Here is a 20,947-nt window from a genome sequence, read left to right as displayed (position 1 = left end):
TCACTGGGAATTTGCTTCATTTAATCTTGACCCTAAATGCCCAGTTTCCGCACCTGTGAGTTCCCCCAAAAGACCATGTAACTCCTTTAGGAGACTTGGTTCTAGAAACATACGAGCAGCTTTCAGGAAGAAGCAGAGCCTGAGTGAGCACCTGTATTCCTTGAATGGGGCCTGCCCTCTGCAGTGAGCCATGAGCTGGGGTAGCAGCCCCGCACCTCTGTTCTCGGGTGAGACAGCCGTCATCTCTCATGAATGATGCAACCAGGCAGCCTTCTAGAAATACGTCAAACTCTCTTGCACTCGTAACTTTTTATTGCTAGGGTCACTAAAAGCCACTTTTTCAAATTATCGGAGCTTGTTTGCCAGGCTGTGCACAGAACCTCAGAAAAAGGAAAAAAGCCAATGGTTTTCTTCACCACACATAGAATAATTTATAGGCAGGGACCAATTTACTTGCTAGAGAACAGCGGGTGGCCTGTGCCTTCCCCGGTGGAAGGGACATTATGCTAAGCAGGGTGGCAGGCTTCAGTGCTCATGATAGAAGCCAAGAGACCCTTCTAATTAATTACATGGCTGTCTTTACCCAGCGTGGGTTCCTCACTTTCTCATCAAAGTCCTTGTTTAGTCAAAGCTGTATTTATTTTATTTATTTATTATTTATACTTCCTCCCTTTCCAAAGAGAATTTGAGACAGCTGGAAAAAAAAAATGTGTGGGGCTGTTTGCGAGAAGAGACTCTCTGAAATGGGACATTTGAAGAGAGAATTCTAACAGAAGCTCAGAGCATACTTTTCTTCTCCCAGCTCTTGTTCTTAATAAAATTTCCTGTTTTACTTCATCATTACTTCTCAAGAACTTCTTTCCGCTCTTGGTTGGGTAGATCTAGGTAGCGTCTTTGATCTTTACCTTCCCACCATACTCTTCCTGAAGGCTTTTCATTGCCATGAGAATAGAAGCTAAATGGCTTAACAAAGCCATAAAGGTTTGCCTGTTCAAGTCCATTAAAACTCTTGGCCCTGTTTCTGCAGCTTCCCTTCTCCCCATTTCTCATAAAATTTCCCAGACACATTGGTCTTTCAGTTCCTGCCAGAGCTAAGGCTCTCACTTCCGTGTATCCTTGTGCCTGCTCTTGCCTGGACTTACTTATTGCCCTCTATTCTCCCGTGCACCATCATTCTGCACTCTGGATCCTCCATCCTTAGCAACTCCTCATTCTTTAGGAATCCCATTTTCTAAGATGCCATCTGTGACCGCCATATTAAATTTACCTGACACTCACCATATCATCCTCTGTAACACTTCTTTATTGCCTTCATTACATTGCTTTGAATGTTATCATTTCTAATATCATTTTGTCATTTTAATTAATTATTATTATTATTTTGATACAGAGTTTTACTCTGTTGCCCAGGTTGGAGTGCGGTGGTGCAATCTCTGCTCACTGCATTCTCCACCTACTGGGTTCATGGTATTCTCCTGCCTCAGCCTCCCAAGTAGATGGGATTACAGGCACCTGGGACCACACCCAGCTAGTTTTTGTACTTTTAGTAGAGACAAAGTTTCACCATGTTGGCCAGGCTGGTCTCGAACCCCTGACCTCATGTGATCCACCGCCTTGGCCTCTCAGAGTGCTGGGATGACAGGGCATCTTGCTTTCTAAACATAGCACCTTCCTGACTGTAGGGACTTCCTCTGTCGTGCTCACCTGTGCATCACATGGGCCTCCTGCTGTGTCAGACACACAGTGGCCACTCAACAATTGTCTAATGAATAAATGCATGAGAAATATTAGTTTTAAAGAAAAGGTCTGATATACTTCACTTGGTTTGGAATGTTTACCAAAAAAAAAAAATTTGCTTTTCTAGAGAGGGTTACATGCTGATCCAAAATAATTGGTTTATAATTATGAAATTTGAAGCGTCGGAGAACCAGCAAGGAAAGATTTTCGAGGAAATGGAGGCTCATCAGGAAAGCAGGTGCTGCCCACTCAAGCGTCTTTTTCCTTGAGCTGATCTAGAATGCGTTGTCTCAGGGAGCCAGCCTGTCTTGGAGATGTCGTACTTCACGAGATGAACCAAGTGTGATCCTCCCAAGGACCAGGGCCTGCGGTCCAGCCAAGCGTGGGAGTGTAGCTAAGGAAGGAATGAATAACCCACTCTCATTTCAAGCATAGGATTCTCTCATCACTCTCACTGCTTTAAATCTTCAGCATCACAGATTTCACATTATTCTCTTATGTATGAATGTTATTTTTATTTACCATTGAAGATTGGAACCCTTTTCTGGACAAACAACACGTGGTTGAAACAGGATGAAAAGTCAATCAAAACTATCTTCTCATGTGAAGAGCGAGAGAGAGAGAGAGAGAGAGAGAGAGAGAGAGACAGAGACAGTGTGTGTGTGTGTGTGTGTGTGTGTGTGTGTGTGTGTGTGTGTGTGTTGGGACCACCTTTCAGCTGTGTTGCCTCCCTCTGGTGGCCGTTATATGCACATGGCCTTGGTGACATAGACTGAGTCAGAATGTAACTCCCTTTAAAAAAACAAACAAACAAACAAAGTAATTATCTGCTCCAGATATTTTAAAATTATTATTGGTGGGAGCTCTTCCAAAAAAAAAAAAGAAAAAACAGTTAAGTGGTTGAAATTGATTGGCACTGAGAAAACATGAGCTTTTTGCCTTTGATGTGAAGTTCAAAATCTGCCATGGCCTTCAGTGAAAGCAGCATTTTGATTGTGTGTAAACCCGTAAAAGGATCTGCCAGTATGTTGAAATTCTGTGTTTGGAGAATGTAGCTCAGAATTCATTTGCATGATCAAGGCCACCAGTATAGATTATTTTGAAGGTAGCTTTTAAAATCTGCTGCGTATTTTCAATATTCTGCTTCGAATTATTCCTCATGAGTATTGTGCAACTACACTGGAGGTGATACCTAGACAGCTTATCTAGGGTTTTATTTTGAGCTTTAGAAATGACTTGATTTGATCTTAACCCATTTTCTAGTTATGTCCAGGGGCGGGGGGGGGATGTCCTTGAGAGAAGAAGAGGGTCAAGGACAATAAGCAATACTAATTTTTCTTCTGTTTCTTCTCCCCTCTTGTTTCCCAAATCCAGAAATAGTCTCCTGAACATAGCCTGACACTTCAGCATGACAGGTGTGCTGAATATGAGAAGGTGCATTGTAAAAGCCTATTTATTCAGTGAGGAAATTTTATACCATTTACATGCAGAGCCATCTCTATGATACCAAAATAGGCTTAAGCAATGAATTTTTCATTTTTTAGACTCAAAACCAGGTAACTCCCCTGGAAAGACACGCTATGTAATTTCACTTCATGCGCCTAATCGATATCATCGATGGAAATCTGCATTCCTCTTGTGAAGCAGACATAAGATTTTCTGTTTTGTTATGTACATTACATATGTGCAATATTAGGGTAGAGAAGTAGGCCATGTTTATATTTTTGGATTCAGTTTATTTTTTTCATAAGCTTTTTTATAGCTCTCAAAGATACTGGCCTATTTTATGTTGATTCTCACTGTGTGGAAAGGTAAAGTCATACACAATTAAAGTTTGGTTGAACTGTCACATTAAATTTATATAAATATTTAAAATAGATTGATATTATATAAGTAGAAATTCATACTTTTTGTGGCAGATCACAAAGAGTTGATTTCAGATCACAACCATCATAGAACTGAACTGTTAGGTATGGACGTGCCTCTCAACAAACCAAGTATGTTATAACGTTTCTTACCGACCCTATTTCAGAATACTACAAGTCAATAAGAGCATGGAATTTGATGTCATTTTGTAAAACAAATATAGGGCTGTCATAATTGCAACTATTTCCTAGTTGCACATTCTATGCCTTTTACGAAGGTCATCGAGTTTCTTTATGCTCAGGGACTGTTCCTCCATCGCTCTATCTATCCCTCCATCTTCCCAGATAGCTTAAGGTAGCTTAAACCCTTGAAAGCTATTCTAAAATATTATCTCACTGATTCCTTGTGGGACCTCAGATTGAAGATGTCAGAGAGTTTTTGCAGACTGTCTTTTCAAACAAAGTAATCATCTGAAGGTCGTTCTTTGATTCATTCATTTCTTCTACAAACAGTTATTGAATGCCTGCCATGGGCTGCTGTGGGCTCTGGGGAAATAATGGTGAGCGAAAGCAGAGCAGCCTGTCTGCCTAGAGCTTGCGGAGAGGCAGGACAGAGGTTAGGAGCAGGCCCTGCAGCCCATGCCCGAGTTCAAGTCCTAGCCCTGTCACGTACTCACTGACCAACTTCATAAATGTCTGCACATATGTGCAGGCTGGCTGAATGGAAGATGTGTATGTATATTACCCAAAGAAAGAACTGTGATCAGTGAATGAACGAGGAAAGTGAAAGTTGGTGGATTCAGTACAACCAACTCTCTACGAGATCAGGGAGAAATGCTCCCTGGCACAGGCGCTTTCGTTGTTGTTTAAAGCTGATGTTAGGAACGACCAACCTAATGAGTGTGTGTTTTCCACGTGTTAGGTAATGTTGTAAGTGATTTGCAGCCCTCTAACAACTGTGAAATAGTAATACTGTTATTTTCTACATTTTATGTGAATTAACTGGGACACAGAGAAGTGACGTAGTGTGCCCAAGTTAACACAACTGCTAAGTGGAAAAGCTGTTCGGGTCCTGTCTCCAGAGCCCAGCTCCCGTTCATAACACCTTTTCTACTTCTCTAAAACCAGTTTATTGAGTGTCTAATTGATACTCTTAGTCACTTTCCGTGATTTACATCTAATCCTCCCAACAACTTCATAAGCACAGCTGATTATCCCCTTTGAGATTAAAAAAAAAGGTACAGAGAGGTTAAGTCAGGTGCTCTTTGTCATACTATTAGTGAGTGGAAGCATTGAGATAAAAAGCTAAATTCTGACTCCAAACCCTCAACTCCTTCCACAACACCAAATCCGACCCGAAAGACAGAAGGACCAGTTGTTTCAATTCCCTGAAAGCAATTCCTGGTAGGGAGTGGCTGGGTGGTCAAACCTTAAAGTGACTGATCATCAGCCCCACTTGGGAAAGTTGGCAAATTGCACATGTCACGCCTCCTCTGCAGCCCTATTAAACCACCATCTGCAGGGGTGGGGCCTAGAAACCTTCATTTTTCATCACTTTCCCCTAGTGTGTTTGATGACTCTTGGGTTTGGGGTACAACTTCCAAGTGATGAGAGGGAAAAAATTCTTTCCAAAGGTAAGAGTCTAAGAAATCAGACGGTTGGAATCAGCTTGAGCAAATGAAAGAATGTTATTAATGAACTGAATTATCTCCCTTTGAAATGGATTGAAAGTGTATAGACATCCACTATGGAAGATCCATCTGTTATGGACCATATACTTTTATATCTTATTAGTACTCTCTGAATTCATTTTCCGTCCTGAAATTCTGTTCTGCCAGCTTCCCTTCACTAGTGGGAACCACGTAACCAACAGGTTGCTATCAGGAGTTGCTTCAGAGCATCCAGACAGTTGGCTATTCTTCTGGAACCAACCACCACGCAGGCAGTAGTTGACGTGGAAAGAGGCCACCCAGTCCTGCAGTTTCTGATTTTAAAGGGAGCGAGATTGATCAGTGGGAACTCCCTCCTAGTGGGCTGAGAGAGGTGTGTAGCAGTAGTGAAAGTGACCTCAAGTTCACGGATTTGAATTTATAACATTGGTTATTTGTTCTCAATTTACCCCTGTTACTCGAACCAATTGGAAATCATATAAGAACAACACTTCAAATGTTTTAGAATATTTTATGCTGTCCAAGTGCATAGCTTTTCCTTTTTGGTCTGATTTTAATGTTTTCAATTTTAGACTTACTGGAGCCTGGAAATGGTCAACTGTTTAAACAAAGTGTTTTCTTTCTTTTCTTCACCCCTTCCTCTTTCTTTCTCTTTCTCCTTGTTTCTCTCTCTTTGTCTCAGTAAAGAGAAATATCTGTCTAATAAGCACCTTCCAGGGGCTTGGCTGAAGTTTACTGAATCAGATAGAAAAATGGTTTCAGGTTAGGGAATGGCTATTGATAAATGTTTCTTCAAATTCCTTTGCTAATAACCCCCACACCTTGGTCAGCTAACTATAAGACTCTTGATTATTGTGCAAACAGTATTTATAACCTGGAGTCAAGAATGTGGACATGTACATAAGATCTATAAATTGCTTTCATGTTTCCAGATTTGTAGTGTAGTTAGGCCTGTGGATGATGCACCTGCAGGTGTCTGATTTTCAGCATGAACTGCTTGATTCCAGAAGCTGTAAGTCAGATACGACCCTGGGAAACTTTTCTAGGAGAATTTCTCTTCAGTTCAGCTTTCTCATTTGTATCACCTCATGAGCTATGCTGCCTTGTCACAATTCAGCCAGTGCTGAAACCATTAAGATTTTATTAGGTTTGTCCTTGTCATTCTATTACGCGATTGGCATTGCTTATTGACAATTCTTATTTTCTGTACTATGATTTTTATAGTCCTAGTTTATTAAGCGCTCCTGGAATACAGGCTCCTGGAACTAATTAGAAAAAGAAAAAGGGCTTCTTAGGCAGCACTAGGAGAGGAACACTGTGCAGAAAGCTTTTGCATGACTTACGTGGTTTGAATCTCAGTTCCTATGAAAAGTGTTAACGTAGCCTGGAAAAGTCACTGCTTTTACTGTCATCTTTAAGAGACTGGCAAGGCCAGGTCCTTGCTGTCCCCAAAGAGCATTTTTCACATGTTGATTTATACTCAAGGTTTTGAAACTGTGATCTCCTTTAAATGAAAATTTCTGCTTTTACCTAGCACCTGCCAATAAGCCTTTCTTTATAATGTCTAGTTTCCTGGAGCGGAAGCAACATATTCAATACAGTATTCACACAAACAGGGAAAAATTTAAAAGACAAAAAATACCCTTTCTCTTTCGATATTTGAAATGTATCTTGCAAAGCAATTTTTTTTTTATCACCAACGTTTAGGCTTATAACTGAAATACCCAGTGATTTTGAAACACGAGTTTGTTTATTATTTTCTAGAAGCACGAGTACCTCAGTGAGAAGCAGACAGAGTTGTGAGAAAGTATTGTGCAGTTAACATTTTGTTCCTTCTCTCAGCTGAGCTGGGATTCATCTCTAGCTTCACGTTATGAGCAGCTTGAATCTGAATGCAGAACCTACATTTCTTCCCTGGTGTGGGTCTGGTCTCTCTGTGCTTCCGATTTTCACAGAGCCACCCTTTCCCTGCAGAGTTTTTCCTGATACTTCATGGGTTGGAGTAGGCCCCTTCCACAGGATCACAATTACCTGATGTTCTAGTGTTAGAACTCTTTACATAGAACCCTAATTTCCCACCTACTCATTTCTCTCCCCTCACTTAACTTCTAAGCCTCATGAGACCGAAACCCACATCAGCTCTGTATACAGCTGTATCCTCATTCTAGGGCTCCATATGTACTGGTTCAATAAAGGAATGGAAAGTATGTTACATTTTCATGCTTTTTGATGTCCGTGGGAGAAGGTTATGGTTATTAGAAATTTACCTAAATTTCCTCTAGAAAATTGTGGCAATAATGCCAGCTTTCTAAAGCACTTGTAAGAAGGTGTGTATAGATTATCGGTTCTCAACAGGGGGCAATTTTCCCACTCCAGGGGACTTGTATATGGCCGCATCTGGAGACATTTTTGGATGCACACCACAGCCCCACAGCACAGAATTATCTGGCACAAAGTGTCAATAATGCCTAGGCTGAGAAACTGGGGTAGTTGGAAGTGCATAGATTTTTGCAGGTAAAGGCTAAATTTATTTTGTTCTACATGGTGGAGTTCACCTCTTTGGATATCATTAATAATAGCAATTACATAGACAATAATCAGCATTATTATGTTCTTGCCATGTACAGACATACGTTTTTTGCGAGTACTATTTTATTTAACCCTACCAACTGTGCTGTGAGTTAGGAACTATTATTATCATTTTTCAGATGAGGAGACTAAGACTTGAAAAAAGTAATGTGTACTCAGGATCCTGCTGCTACCTGGTGGTAGAAGTAGGACAAGAACTCAGGATCTATGCCTGTTGACCATTATACTTTCTCCTTAAATATGGTTCCCAGCTTAAAGCCTAAAAGGATCTCTACCTTCATTATTCAGTAGGAACCACAGGTAGAAATGCAAAGAAAATTTAAATTTAAAAAATTATTATGGCCTAGGTGTTTGTAATTTTACTAGTGTTTGCACTGATTGAAACAAAAATACGGTACATTCACTGATAGGTGTAAGGGGTTGTTGATACAGGAACAGAACAAATCTGCTATATGCTGTTATTTTGTGGGATTCCCAAGAAGCTCAAAGAAAGCTCTGAGAGTTTTGTTTTCATTCAAAATTGAACTTGTCATAGTCCATCAACACATTGTGGTCTAGATGGGACTCTTCTCCTATTAAGGTGTATAGACAGAGACAGTTTGCCCCATGTAATCTTACTAGGCGCTTTCTTCGGAACCACGTCATCTTCTTATGTAATTATAAAAGAGCCACTCATGAGTAAAATATGCCTGCAAGAGAGCAAGGCCCAGGGGTGAAGGGTTGGCTGATGGGGGCCTATTCTCTCCTTGCAGAGGACACAGTTCAGGCAAGTGGAAAATTTACAATTTGGATGCATAATAATAGTTTCTAGGCCCATCCCTGCCTACTTGGTTTACTCCCAGTGTTAATGTCCTCTAGCTGTTAGCTGATGAACTCTAAGTAAACTCCATCATCCTCAAGTACTGATTTGTTTCTTAGCCCCTAATACTTGGCCTAAAAGACAAGCAAGAAGCATCTATTCTTTTTACCTAGAAACTTAGGGACCCTGGTGCTACTGTTTTTCACCTTTAGGACATTCTCTTCAGTGGTTGCCTCTATCACACTTTGAAGATTCCAGTAGAATACTCAAAAACATATTACATCGAGACCAGCCTGATCAACATGGTGAAACCCCATCTCTACTAAAAATACAAAAATTAGCCAGTTGTGGCAGAGGGCACCTATAATCTCAGCTAGTCAGGAGGCTGAGGCAGGAGAATGGTTTGAACCCAGGAGGCGGAGGTTGCAGTGAGCCGAGATCACGCCACTGCACTCCAGCCTGGGCAACAGAGTGAGACTCTGTATCAAAAACAAAACAAAAACAAAACCTAAAAAAACTGTATTATATTTTATTCTTTAGTCTAACTTTCCTAGCTCTTGTGGAAGTAATTATTAATAGCACCAGTTTTTTATGCTTGAGTGTTTTACAAAAGTGGGTTCCTGTGATGACAAGTAACTCTTTAAGGTCCTACTAGACATTAGTACTTGTCATTCAGATAGTCGTTTTCTGTTAAGGCCGACTGACATATATAGTCACGGCACTGCTCCACCCAGAAGATGTAATTTACATGGAAGATGTTATTTGAGACTCTCTCCCGGGGACAAAAGTGATTAGTATGCCTTATGCCTTAACTCTTCTCAAAAGAGCTCTTGCATCTATTTTACATTTAACAAATTAAAACATGAATGATTAAGTAAGATATTCATGGTGCTTCACAAACTTGAATGTACCCACCCCAGACTCTCGCCAACAGGCAGATTCTGGGCCTGCGGTTTAGATTTTCTACCTTCTCATCATCTCAGGATCAAGCTGCTGGACCAAGGACCACACTTGAGTACCCAGATGTGAGGAAACATTAAGATGGTTTGAAATCTAAGCTAAGGATGGCATCGGACTGATAGCATTAAACGCATTTTTCGAATGCCACCTCAGTTATATGAATTATTTTTTAAGTTTATAGAGATGTTTCTTTTAAAGGGAATGGCTGGCTCCCTTTTCAGCAGCAAAATGTATATTAGGTCTTGTAAAAAATTAAATAATGCTTGACTTTTTTTTTTTTTTTCTTTTTGAGATAGGATCTTGCTCTGTCACCCAGGCTGGAGTGCAGTAACATGATCTTGGCCCACCTGTGCCTCCAAGGCTCAGGAGATTCTCCCACCTCAGCCTTCCGAGTGACAGAGACTACAGGTCCCTCCAACCACACCTGGCAAATTTTTCTAATTTTTAGCAGAGATGGGGTTTCACTATGTTGCCCAAGCTGGTCTCCATCCCCTGGGCTCAAGCTATATGCCTGCCTCGGCCTCCCAAAGTACTGGGATTACAGGTGTAAGCCACCATGTGAAATCGAGCCCAGCCATGCTTGATATTTAATAAAGCATCACATCTCTCTGTTTTTACCTGAAAAAAGATCCCCACCCACACACCTTATATTTCCTAAACAATAAAAAGTGAATTTTAGCATTTCTGACCATTGAAGCCATTTTTTTTGGCTTCCAATCTTTTAAATTATAGAACACATTTACAATATCCTTGATACTTAAATAACACTTCCAGTGTTCTTTTTTTCTTTTTTAATTATATTTCTAAAGATAGCTAAGGGAGCAATTTCAAATAGTTCCTCTGCGCTTTTAAATGTAAGTTGTTTCAGTCTCCGTGTATTGGTGAGAATTAGGAGACTCACAGCTTGCCATGCTCTGTCTTGTTAGCTTATTTTATAGGGAAATCAAATCTGGCACCTTTCAATTAACTTCTTTACCTCTCCAATCTAAAAACAGATGGAATACATTCTGATGCAAGAAGGCACGATTGCTATCTGTGGATTGCCTTGACTACCTCAACTGTGTCTTCTGTCATTTCAAAATTGGCTAAAAGACCTCTTATAAAAAGCAGGAAAGCACAGTCGGAAGGAGGGCGGTAGTGTTGAAAAATAATGTACTCCTAGTCGTGAGCTTGGCAACTCTTCAAGGGGCCACAATGGTGTATCTCATCTGGACCTAGAGGTCCCAAAGGAGGAGATAAGTGGAAATGTTTTGTGGGCTGGAGCTTGGTCATTCTCCTCAGTGGCTTGAGTGCAAGCTATTTTGGAGGAAGATAAAGAGGAAGCGAGACGAGAAGTGGGAAAGAAAAAAGTCTTTCTGCCTTCATACATGTTTCTGCTTACTACGTTTATACTCCTTTTTTTTAAATAATTTTTTTCTTTGAATAATTTTTTAAAATTATGTGGTAATGTGGTTATGACATGTTAAATAACAAAGAGAAAAATCAATAATGATTCCAATTTTGTTAAGTATATGTATAGAAAAAAGGGAAGTAAGTATGCAAATCGAATCAGCTACCTCTGGATGATTATATAATGAACAATCTTTATCACCATTATACTGTATTCTTTATATTTTATTTTCTAAAATTTTCCATTAGGCATGAATAAGCTTTTGTATCAGAGTTTTAAAATACATTTTAAAGGGAAATGGCAACTTATTCAGCTACAGTTATTTAATAGCTAGTATATGAAAGTTCATATATAGTAAATGTATTTGGAAATATAATCCACTTGGAATAATTTTTCAGTAAGGATGCATCTTTTTAAGTGACTTTATTCGTCTCCATTTTGCATTTGTAAAATACATAACTATGCAGGGCTTCACATTTTTCCCTTCACTTTTGCTAGCTGTCAGTCATCACCTCCACCTTGGAACAAGATCACGACCAGTAGGATTTGTAGGTAATTGTCATTAACTGATTGACTAGATTCAGCAGTGTGCCTGTTACAATTAAGTGTTTGGATATGCAAATAGATAAAGATTAGATAAAAAGAGAAGGTACTGATTGGGATATAAAATTCACAATTTGATTGTTGATAGTGACAGGTAACAGCATGATATTGTTTTGAAGTTACTATATTATTTCCTGAATACCTTTTCAGCTAAATTACTGTTATTTGAAATGCCACTTAATGCCATCCCTGCCTCTTAACATTTTGTCCCAATCTCATTGTTTTTGAAAGGCTCGGGGTCATGCTGGCATTTCTTTCATTATTACCCCTAACTGACCATTTCTTCTTCTTTTTTTTTTCCCTACTACAGATTGCAGATTGAGCTTAACCAAGAAGTTTGTAGGCTAATCAAGCCTGGCTTGAACTACAAAAGAAGAAGAGAGCTTTGCCTGCCCACTTGGGCTTGTGCTGACTCGGCTGATAACTTGCCATCGCCCGTTGCCAGTGTGGAAAATTCTCCCCGTTGAATTTTTCCGCACATGGAGGACAGCAGCAAAGAGGGCAACACAAGCTGATAAGACCAGGGACAGCTGGGAGATTATTTTACCATACGCCCTCAGGACGTTCTCTCTAGCAGGAGTTCTGGACTTTGACAGAACCCCGTCCAGTCATCTTGATTTTGCTGTTTATTTTTTTTCTTTTTATTTTCCCCACCACATTGTATTTTATTTCTGTACTTCAGAAATGGGCCTACAGACCACAAAGTGGCCCAGCCATGGGGCATTTTTCCTGAAGTCTTGGCTTATCATTTCCCTGGGGCTCTACTCGCAGGTGTCCAAACTCCTGGCCTGCCCTAGTGTGTGCCGCTGCGACAGGAACTTTGTCTACTGTAATGAGCGAAGCTTGACCTCAGTGCCTCTTGGGATCCCGGAGGGCGTAACCGTACTCTACCTCCACAATAACCAAATTAATAATGCTGGATTTCCTGCAGAACTGCACAATGTTCAGTCGGTGCACACGGTCTACCTGTACGGCAACCAACTGGACGAATTCCCCATGAACCTTCCCAAGAACGTCAGAGTTCTCCATTTGCAGGAAAACAATATTCAGACCATTTCACGGGCCGCTCTTGCCCAGCTCTTGAAGCTCGAAGAGCTGCACCTGGATGACAACTCCATATCCACAGTGGGGGTGGAAGACGGGGCCTTCCGGGAGGCTATCAGCCTCAAATTGTTGTTTTTGTCTAAGAATCACCTGAGCAGTGTACCTGTTGGGCTTCCAGTGGACTTGCAAGAGCTGAGAGTAGATGAAAATCGAATTGCTGTCATATCAGACATGGCCTTCCAGAATCTCACGAGCTTGGAGCGTCTTATTGTGGACGGGAACCTCCTGACCAACAAGGGTATCGCCGAGGGCACCTTCAGCCATCTCACTAAGCTCAAGGAATTTTCAATCGTACGTAATTCGCTGTCTCACCCTCCTCCCGATCTCCCAGGTACACATCTGATCAGGCTGTATCTGCAGGACAACCAGATAAACCACATCCCTTTGACAGCCTTCTCAAATCTCCGCAAGCTGGAACGGCTGGATATATCCAACAACCAACTGCGGATGCTGACTCAAGGGGTTTTTGATAATCTCTCCAACCTGAAGCAGCTCACTGCTCGGAATAACCCTTGGTTTTGTGACTGCAGTATTAAATGGGTCACGGAATGGCTCAAATATATCCCTTCATCTCTCAATGTGCGAGGTTTCATGTGCCAAGGTCCTGAACAAGTCCGGGGAATGGCCGTCAGGGAATTAAATATGAATCTTTTGTCGTGTCCCACCACGACCCCCGGCCTGCCTCTCTTCACCCCAGCCCCAAGTATAGCTTCTCCGACCACTCAGCCTCCCACCCTCTCCATTCCAAACCCTAGCAGAAGCTACACGCCTCAAACTCCTACCACATCGAAACTTCCCACGATTCCTGACTGGGATGGCAGAGAAAGAGTGACCCCACCTATTTCTGAACGAATCCAGCTCTCTATCCATTTTGTGAATGATACTTCCATTCAAGTCAGCTGGCTCTCTCTCTTCACCGTGATGGCATACAAACTCACCTGGGTGAAAATGGGCCACAGTTTAGTAGGGGGCATCGTTCAGGAGCGCATAGTCAGCGGTGAGAAGCAACACCTGAGCCTGGTTAATCTAGAGCCCCGATCCACCTACCGGATTTGTTTGGTGCCACTGGATGCTTTTAACTACCGCGCCGTAGAAGACACCATTTGTTCAGAGGCCACCACCCATGCCTCCTATCTGAACAACGGCAGCAACACCGCGTCCAGCCACGAGCAGACGACATCCCACAGCATGGGCTCCCCCTTTCTGCTGGCGGGCTTGATCGGGGGCGCTGTGATATTTGTGCTCGTGGTCTTGCTCAGCGTCTTTTGCTGGCACATGCACAAAAAGGGGCGCTACACCTCCCAGAAGTGGAAATACAACCGGGGCCGGCGGAAAGATGATTATTGCGAGGCGGGCACCAAGAAGGACAACTCCATCCTGGAGATGACAGAAACCAGTTTTCAGATCGTCTCCTTAAATAACGATCAGCTCCTTAAAGGAGATTTCAGACTGCAGCCCATTTACACCCCAAATGGGGGCATTAATTACACAGACTGCCATATCCCCAACAACATGCGATACTGCAACAGCAGCGTGCCAGACCTGGAGCACTGCCATACGTGACAGCCAGGGGCCCAGTGTTATCAAGGAGGACAATTAAACTCTTGAGAACACACTCGTGTGTGCACATAAAGACACGCAGATTACATTTGATAAATGTTACACAGATGCATTTGTGCATTTGAATACTCTGTAATTTATACGGTGTACTATATAATGGGATTTAAAAAAAAGTGCTATCTTTTCTATTTCCAGTTAATTACAAACAGTTTTGTAACTCTTTGCTTTTTAAATCTTAAAAAAAAAATAGTTGCTGAAGTACTGTACAGGGTTGTACAATGAGAACCCAATGCCAAGGCAAAAGAACGAGTGATTCTTCCTTAGGATACACATCAACCACTTTGCTGTTGAAGCTGTCAGAATAAATTCCTGGTGGTTAGATGAAAGGGCGGATTAAATGGACTCATCAGGGTGAAAGGAATAATATGGGTAAAACAAGAAATGGCCCAGATATTTTCACACGATTTCTATGCCTCCAGGTCTGGAAGACAGGTAAAAAAATTCTAGCATGTAAGAATGGAGGTAGTTACCCTGATTTGACCCAATGTGGGGAATGCTGGAAACACCAGGAGGAAGTCAGTTCCCATGAGATAGGTTAACCCGGCCTGACAGAATCAAGAAAATTGAGATGAAATTTGAAAAAACCTGAAAACACAGGGGTTGGCTTTCTGACTGGGAACTTAAAAATCACGCTTTGTGCTTCCCTGCCCCTATGTGATAACAGAGTTAAGAGACTTGAGTCTGATTTCGATCATCTTCAGGGACCGACCTGATGTTGTAGAGAGAAAACTCCCTTTAAAAGTGTTACTATTCAAATCAGATGTCAGGTTGAATCACATTCAACAGAGATATATTCTAGAATACTTTTTTAGAAGAGGCTAATAAAATAAAGGGAAGAATTATATTGAATGGAATTATTTTTGATAACGAGAATTATTTGGGTAGATTCATTGAGGCTATGTCAACATGATATTTAGACCAACAGGTGATCAATATTTGGAAAATACAATGTCTTATTTAAAAATTACCCTAACTGCTATTTAGACAAAAACAATTGATCAGTGGTTCCGTTACGTCAGCTGACTTTGTCAGTATCATGTTGAAATAGCCTGAAGTAATATCTTTTATCCCCTGGCAAACTCTTGTCTTCCAATCATCTCCCATATATTTTCATAATTAGTTGTTTGTGCCACCTTTGTTTTTCTCCCTCTGCTCAGTATTTCAAGGAAAATTATGGATGCCAGTCTTGGCTGCACAAAATATCCGTATGTACTTATACATTTGTAAATGCATACTAATTTTCACTGCTAATAATTCTGTAAGGACACATCAAAGATGGCCAAAATAATGAAGTATTTTGAAAGCAATACATGGTTTCCACCTTGGACTGACATTGATCCTGTTCCACTTTTGAAACTTGATTTGTTCCTTTTCCATCATGGATGTTCCTCTACTTTGAGAATTGTGGAGGGATACCCAGTCTTATGTTAGCAGGACAACCCATGAAAAACAAACAAGTCAGAGAGTAAAGGCTTGTTCCCCTAATCGTCACAGAGTAGGGCATAGAAAAGAGAGGGATGTCCATGCTTAATTCTAGAGATTTTTGAGGCAACATCTTCAGAAAACACGTAATTTAATCTTCTCCATCCTTAGATATAGAAGGGCTATGGATCACATACATTATCAAAAACGACTCCCTTAAGAAAAAAAGTCTTTTTAAAATCATATTTAAACATTTCACTCTGTGCTTCATATTTCTTTCACCACTGGCCATTATTACAGAGACCCATGAAGAAAATGTCACAATCATCTTACTTGCTCTCTCTCTCTCTCTCAGCAAAATAAAACTGTGATGTGTCTTCTTTGTAAAAGTTTAGGTATAAAATGCTATGCAACTTTTTCTTTATAGTAAGAGCTTTATTCTCTTTCATAATGTACCCCAACTTATATGTTTTAATCTCCCTTGTCCCTCCAAATAAGCAGAAAATACAACTGCAGCTGTAAGTCGTAGACACAAGAGTTGAAACTGTGCAGCCAGTAGAGCTGAACTTAGCTATGAATTAATTTAAATTAATTCTAAAGTGACTCTGGTTTCCGTTTTAGTCTATTAGCTAGAGGGTTTTGGCTGTTATTTTTTTAAAGTTAGGTCCACACAGGGAAGGGAAAAGAGTTTGTGAAGATGATCAGTGTAGCAGTAAGACACTGAAAATCAAGACAACGACATGGGGGTTTTGTGTACTTGGCTGGATAATTCCTTTCCACTGTCCTCTTCCCCTTGGCTGTGTAGATAAAACCGTGCATTCAAATGATGGTACTTTGACTTTTGAGGGTTTTTATTTTTGTTATTCACAAAATAATCATTCTCATTTATTTGTATTGTATGTTTAACCGCCAGTGGCATTTTTGGCTGCTGAAACTGCTTTGGGCCAGGAAGAACAAGGATGAAGAGTTTCTGTCATTTCTTATAGGGTTTACAGAATTATTTGGGGCTTCAGTGGTACAGTGGAGACAGTCGTATGGAATGCTTTAAGATGGTCTGACAGGGTCCCTTTGCTGGAGGTGTTCCTGAAGAGATTGAATCTAGGAATAGGCTTTATTTTCATCTTGTGCACAACATGACAAAGACTGCTAAGATTGAAATCTATCTCCCATTGGTTACAACCTCACCTGCACCAGGATAGAAAGCACGTGATGGAATCTGTGATGTCTAATGTGTCTTATGAAAATTGCTGAACCACTGTCCCTGGGGGATTCTGCTTTGATTGGCATTTGTTGTCACGGGAATGTATTTTTGCTGATATATCTGCTCTGTGTTTGGGCCTCTCTTGCTGTCATTATGATGTATTTTGAGATGATTAGCCAAGAGTCAAGGTTGAGAGTGCAGGCCAAGACCATGGAAAAAAAGCTGTGCTCACTGGCTGATAAAGAGCTTAATGCTACCTGACCAAATGAGGTGATTCACATAGAATCTGGTCACTAACTCTCACTGACAGAAGACATTGAAAAGGAAGAGGCAGAGTCATGATCACAAGGATATATTGACAGTTGTCTATAGCCAGGGTGGTTATTAATACCTGCTTGTTTAGGGAGGTATGTTTGATTATAGAGAGACTCTGGGCTATCTTCCAACACTGTCAGACGCGTTAGCAGCCCACTACGTGGGACAGTTGCAGGCAGATACAAGGAATGTATCCCCTGCCTATTTTCCTTGTGTATCAAATGAAAAACATTCTCCCCTGTGAGAAATAATGCAATTTCTAATTATCTGGATGTTCGTTGAAAATATATTAGACATTTTCCCTGAGGTTAAACAAAAAGTATAATGTGACCAGTCTGATAAAAAGTATTAATGAAGTAGCTACTATTACAGCTCCATTTTCGACTAGCACCTGTCATAATGGTCTTAGTCATTTTACACAAATCAGAACTTCCTTCCCCACAGGGGAGGACAGCTTCTTCATGCTGCGAGCAAAGCATCCATTCTGAACACCAGGCAATATTGTAGTCTGCAGGGAGTGGATGCTTCACTTGATCAGCAGATCTCGGCTGCAGAGGTCATTGCAGCTTTTGAAAAGTGATGTGGTTAATTTCCATTGGTGTCTTTGCTTATAGCATTTTTCTCTAACCTATAACAAGGAGACATGACATTTTAACTTTTAGAACATGAGAATAGCAGTTTTGCTCACGACTTACCATTCCAGCTGCATGAGAAAGCAAAGCAGAAAACAGTTTCCCAAAGGGAAAAAGATACACAAGACAAAACAGTTCTTGGTCTTGTCAAACCTTGCCTGATGCTCTTTTTAAAGTAAAATATGAATGCTAAGAAGGTATAACCTACATCCTTCTCTGTTTTCTTCAGCAGGGGCAAAACAGAGTTTCTAGCAGTGGCGAATGCTTGTCACTGTGGAGAAAGAGTTTTGTACATGTCTCATACTGTTGTTATAACAAATCAGATTTTTTTACTATAGTTTTTTTTTTTCTAGCTGCACACCCACCAGAAGAGCACAAAGCAAGACCATTGCAACAGGCATTTTAAAATTAATATCAAACATGCACGTGCGTGTACACACACACACACACACACACAAACACACACACAGGGGCGTTTGTAAAGGTGTCCCTGGAATGTAAGATTTATAACTGTTAAAGGCAAGATGAAGGCATCGCCAACTGAGTGTCCTTCACAGGACTAGTGTATATTCACTGAAAGTTAACCTGATGATTTGTTATTGTTTGAACCATATGCTGATTTGCTTCTGGTTTCTGTTTAGTGTGTTCTCTCTGACAAGGGGCTGGAAGATTCTGCATCACACATCCTCTGAGACCTACCATGTCGCACACTTTGTTAATGACAAACTTCACTCTACACTATACAGTACCTTGTTGATATATTCAGTAAAGTCTTATTTTAAAAGAAAACCACATTGTGTTTATCTGAGTAAGTTCATTGGAATACAGTCAATACTTGTGCTGTTAATGAGGGCTGCTTCTTGATGCAGGAGGGCAGGAATAAAGGAGGTAATAGGATTTTCGTATTCTCCTATCATGAAACTGACTTGCGTTTCTAAAGTCCATTTGATCCTTTTTGTGTGAGGAGTTTATATGCAACCCTCAGGTTCTTTTAAATTTCCCAACTAAATCATGTGTTCCCATGAATATCTTCTAGGTATACATACATACACAGAGCATCTTATTTTATGTTGGTGAAATCTATGTTGTTTAGTATATAGATAATGCCATTGTACTTATCCAATCAGAATAGTCTTTTTCCCTATTTCATAAAAGATGCTATTGGTTTAATTTTTTAATTTTTTAAACAGGGTCTCAACATGTTGCCCAGGCCGGTCTTGAACTCCTGGACCCAAGCGATCATCCTGCCTCAGCCTCCCAAAGCACTGGGATTACAGGCATGGGACACCATGCCCAGCCACACTATTGGTTTTAAATGTTAGTTTTCTTTAAGAATTCTCATAGTACTTTTCTTAATCAGAATTGTTTATAGCACATCCATACATCCTTTCAATAGGCACGCATGGAAATGTATCTATTCATATCCTCAGGTTCAATTCTAATTAGTCTCATATGATTTTTCAGAACTCTGTTTCCTAGCCCCCCTTGGCCATTTCATTAATAATATATTTGACAGAGATTGAATCAAGAAATAAATGTATGAGATTTCAGTTAGCTACTATTACTTGTTTGTAAAATCTCTGTTGGAACACTGACTATGAAAAGACAGTGTTAACAGGTAATGCATATTACATTTGGGTAAATGTAGTGTCTAAATTTTATCCAAAGTAATGTCCATGCTATTCTTGGGTACTTTTGCCAAGAGTTACAGACTTTATCCTATGCAGACTAAACCATTAGTCAAAATATACCAACATTAATTCAAAATAATTGATTAGCATCTGCCTACTCTGTTCCAAACACTAAGCTTAGTGACTGGCTGAGTTCAGAGACCTCACAGAATAATGAAATGTGTTCTTAGCCAAATCAAGCATATCTTCTCCCTCACTATGTCCCTGAAGAAACCTCTTCATGGGATATATTTACTATTTATCTACTTTCTACAGCACTATGTTAGGGTCTTCCAGGTATTCAGAGGAAAAATGTCTGTGAGCCATTAAGGAACTCACAGATCAGGTAATAAACACTTAATGCATTCCAGTGTCTCAGAGCCCGTGTAATCACTTTACATCATTAAATGAACAGGACATCTAAGGTGACAAAAAAGATGTTTCTACCTGTTGGTAAAATTGACACATCTTTCATATATTACATGTTTTTGCTTTTTAGTTGATGCAGCAATGAGAGAGTACATCGATAAAGACAGAATTTAATTTGAATTAAATTTTCAAATTTCCACCAAGTATTTGAAAACTTAGAAATTGTATTTGGTAATTACACATGCAGCCTCTTATATTTTTATTAAGCATCACAATGGAAATCAATCTAAAAGAGTGATAATGGCACCTGATGATTACTAACAACCTATGTTTATATAAGATCACGTGCAAACTGTCTGATACATGTTTGGACTTTGCCTTCAAAATAACCCTGTAAGATGCATTATTTTAATTCATAGCTTTTAAAACATAGCTTCAAGAGAAATTAAGTGATTAGACCATAGCCACAAATCCTGTCAATGGCAGAGTTGGGAATTACCCCTTAGCATGACTCTATGGACTCCTAATTGTTTTTCTGCCTCTTAATAGAGTATACCTGAGACATAGTAGCGTTCAGATTTTTCATGATGGAGCTATCATAACTTCTCATTGGATGCATATATTATTATTTGTGGCAAATCAAGGGAACATTTTAGAAACCTCAAAATTTCTGTCTTTCGAAACCCTTGGTCATCCATTACTACTTTTTATAAAAATTCTGTTTGTGATTTGATGGCTGCACTTTTATCTGATTTCAATGTTTCAGTTGGAATCAAGTTATGTCTATACCCATAGGGTGAGCTGAAAGAACTATTAAAAGGTCTTGAGTTATTTTTAGTAACAAATTTGTTTCCTACTTGAGATGTTGCTCTAAGTATTTTGTAGATTCTGCTGAAAAAGCACATATGTCACACTCTATTAGGGCATTAGAAAACGGGCTTCTGAATTTATGCTCTTATTTTTTTCCATAGCATAGATAAAGACTGTGCTTTAGGGGATGT

At 40.1% G+C, this 20,947-nt stretch overlaps 1 protein-coding gene across 4 annotated transcripts in view; it reads left to right on the top strand.

Annotated features, from left to right (window-relative positions):
• The window catches only part of FLRT2 (fibronectin leucine rich transmembrane protein 2), a 101,588-nt gene extending 81,082 nt beyond the window's left edge, over positions 1-20,506 (top strand). For all 4 annotated transcript variants that reach the window (XM_032287702.1, XM_032287703.1, XM_032287701.1 and 1 more), the window contains exon 2: positions 11,924-20,506. In XM_032287702.1, coding sequence (XP_032143593.1) covers positions 12,298-14,280 — 1,983 coding nt within the window. In that variant the 5' untranslated portion in view covers positions 11,924-12,297 and the 3' untranslated portion in view covers positions 14,281-20,506. The remainder of the gene's footprint in view (positions 1-11,923) is intronic.
• Positions 20,507-20,947: the final 441 nt, after the last annotated feature.

Source organism: Sapajus apella, unplaced genomic scaffold, assembly GCF_009761245.1.
Source record: "Sapajus apella isolate SASKATOON/1434 unplaced genomic scaffold, GSC_monkey_1.0 scaffold20, whole genome shotgun sequence".
Lineage (NCBI taxonomy): Eukaryota > Metazoa > Chordata > Mammalia > Primates > Cebidae > Sapajus > Sapajus apella.
The sequence above is the reverse complement of the archived record's forward strand: the minus strand, read 5'-3'. Positions and strand labels throughout refer to the sequence as shown.